The 1671-nt window shown below is 41.8% G+C and overlaps 1 protein-coding gene across 3 annotated transcripts in view; it reads left to right on the top strand.

Moving 5' to 3' along the window:
* The first annotated feature begins 252 nt into the window (after positions 1-252).
* LOC123977800 (Fc receptor-like A) overlaps positions 253-1671 on the top strand; it is a 12511-nt gene continuing 11092 nt past the window's right edge. For all 3 annotated transcript variants that reach the window (XM_046060775.1, XM_046060776.1, XM_046060774.1), the window contains exon 1: positions 253-753. In XM_046060775.1, the coding sequence (XP_045916731.1) occupies positions 723-753 (31 nt within the window). In that variant the 5' untranslated portion in view covers positions 253-722. The remainder of the gene's footprint in view (positions 754-1671) is intronic.

The following is a 1671-nucleotide window of genomic DNA, read 5'->3' as shown; positions in this document are numbered from 1 at the left end:
AGATTTAAAACATTTAAAGAGATTAAAATCATTTACAAACAGATTAGAAACATTTACAAACAGATTAAAAACATTTACAAAGGGATTGAAAACATTTACAAATAGATTTAAAACATTTAAAAAGAGATTTAAAACATTTACAAACAGATTAAAAACATTTAAAAAGAGATTAAAAACATTAAAAAAACTAATTTCAAATCATCATGCAAACTTGAAAATGTAAACCCACATTAATATAATTTTCCACATATACGTGTTATTTAGGGGAAAATGCAATCATCCAATTTTCATTTTCATTTAGTTCTTTTAACATCAAGAAAATAAATTGACCAGTGCATGATAATGTCATCACGTGGTTCAGTCAGCAGGGTCAGAATATTGCAGGAGACAAACTGCTGTGCCATGTAATCAATAAATTCAATCCAAGAGTGTGATCACAATCAGGATCAGCTGAAGCTGACACCATGCAGTTTATATTTGTGTCACCAGAGGGCGCCACAGCATCACCTGATGAGTCTTCCTGGTCCGGGACGTCCATCAGTGTTTCTACATTCAGGAAGCTCCAGGACAGATGTCAGGGGGACGGCCTGGGGGCCGGAGGGTCCGGAGGGGCGGCCCAGAGCTCAGCCAATGAGGCGCTGAGTGTGTCATCATGAAGAAGTGGTGGAGCTGCAGGCGTCGCTCTGCTGCTCAGACTGACGGAGAGTCGAACTACAGTCAACATGAAGACTTCAGCTGTTTCTCTGCTGCTCGGTGAGTCCACACACTTCATCCATCCATCCATCATCCATCCATCATCCATCCATCCATCCATCATTCATCCTCCATCATCCATCCATCATGATCCATCATCCATCCATCCATCCATCATCCATCCATCCATCCATCCATCCATCCATCATCCATCCATCATCCATCCATCATTCATCATCCATCCATCCATCCATCATTCATCCTCCATCATCCATCCATCCATCCATCCATCATCCATCCATCCATCCATCATCCATCCATCCATCATCCATCATCCATCCATCATCCATCCATCATTCACCATCCATCCATCCATCCATCCATCATCCATCCATCCATCATTCATCATCCATCCATCATTCATCATCCATTATCCATCCATCCATCCATCATCCATCCATCATTCATCATCCATCCATCATCCATCCATCCATCATCCATCATCCATCATCCATCCATCATCCATCCATCCATCCATCATTCATCATCCATCCATCATCCATCCATCATTCATCATCCATCCATCAATCCATCATCCATCCATCATTCATCATCCATCCATCCATCCATCATTCATCATTCATCATCTATCATCCATCATCCATCCATCATCCGTCATCCATCTATCATCCATCCATCCATCATCCATCATCCATCCATCCATCCATCATTCATCATCCATCCATCATCCATCCATCATTCATCATCCATCCATCCATCCATCCATCATCCATCATCCATCCATCCATCCATCATCCATCCATCCATCCATCATTCATCATCCATCCATCAATCCATCATCCATCCATCATCCATCATCCATCCATCATCCATCCATCATCCATCCATCCATCCATCATCCGTCATCCATCTATCATCCATCCATCCATCATCCATCCATCCATCCATCATTCATCA

The sequence above is a fragment of the Micropterus dolomieu genome, linkage group LG10 (assembly GCF_021292245.1).
Source record: "Micropterus dolomieu isolate WLL.071019.BEF.003 ecotype Adirondacks linkage group LG10, ASM2129224v1, whole genome shotgun sequence".
Taxonomy (NCBI): domain Eukaryota; kingdom Metazoa; phylum Chordata; class Actinopteri; order Centrarchiformes; family Centrarchidae; genus Micropterus; species Micropterus dolomieu.
Note: the sequence above shows the minus strand (reverse complement) of the source record. Positions and strands in the feature narration are given on the sequence as shown.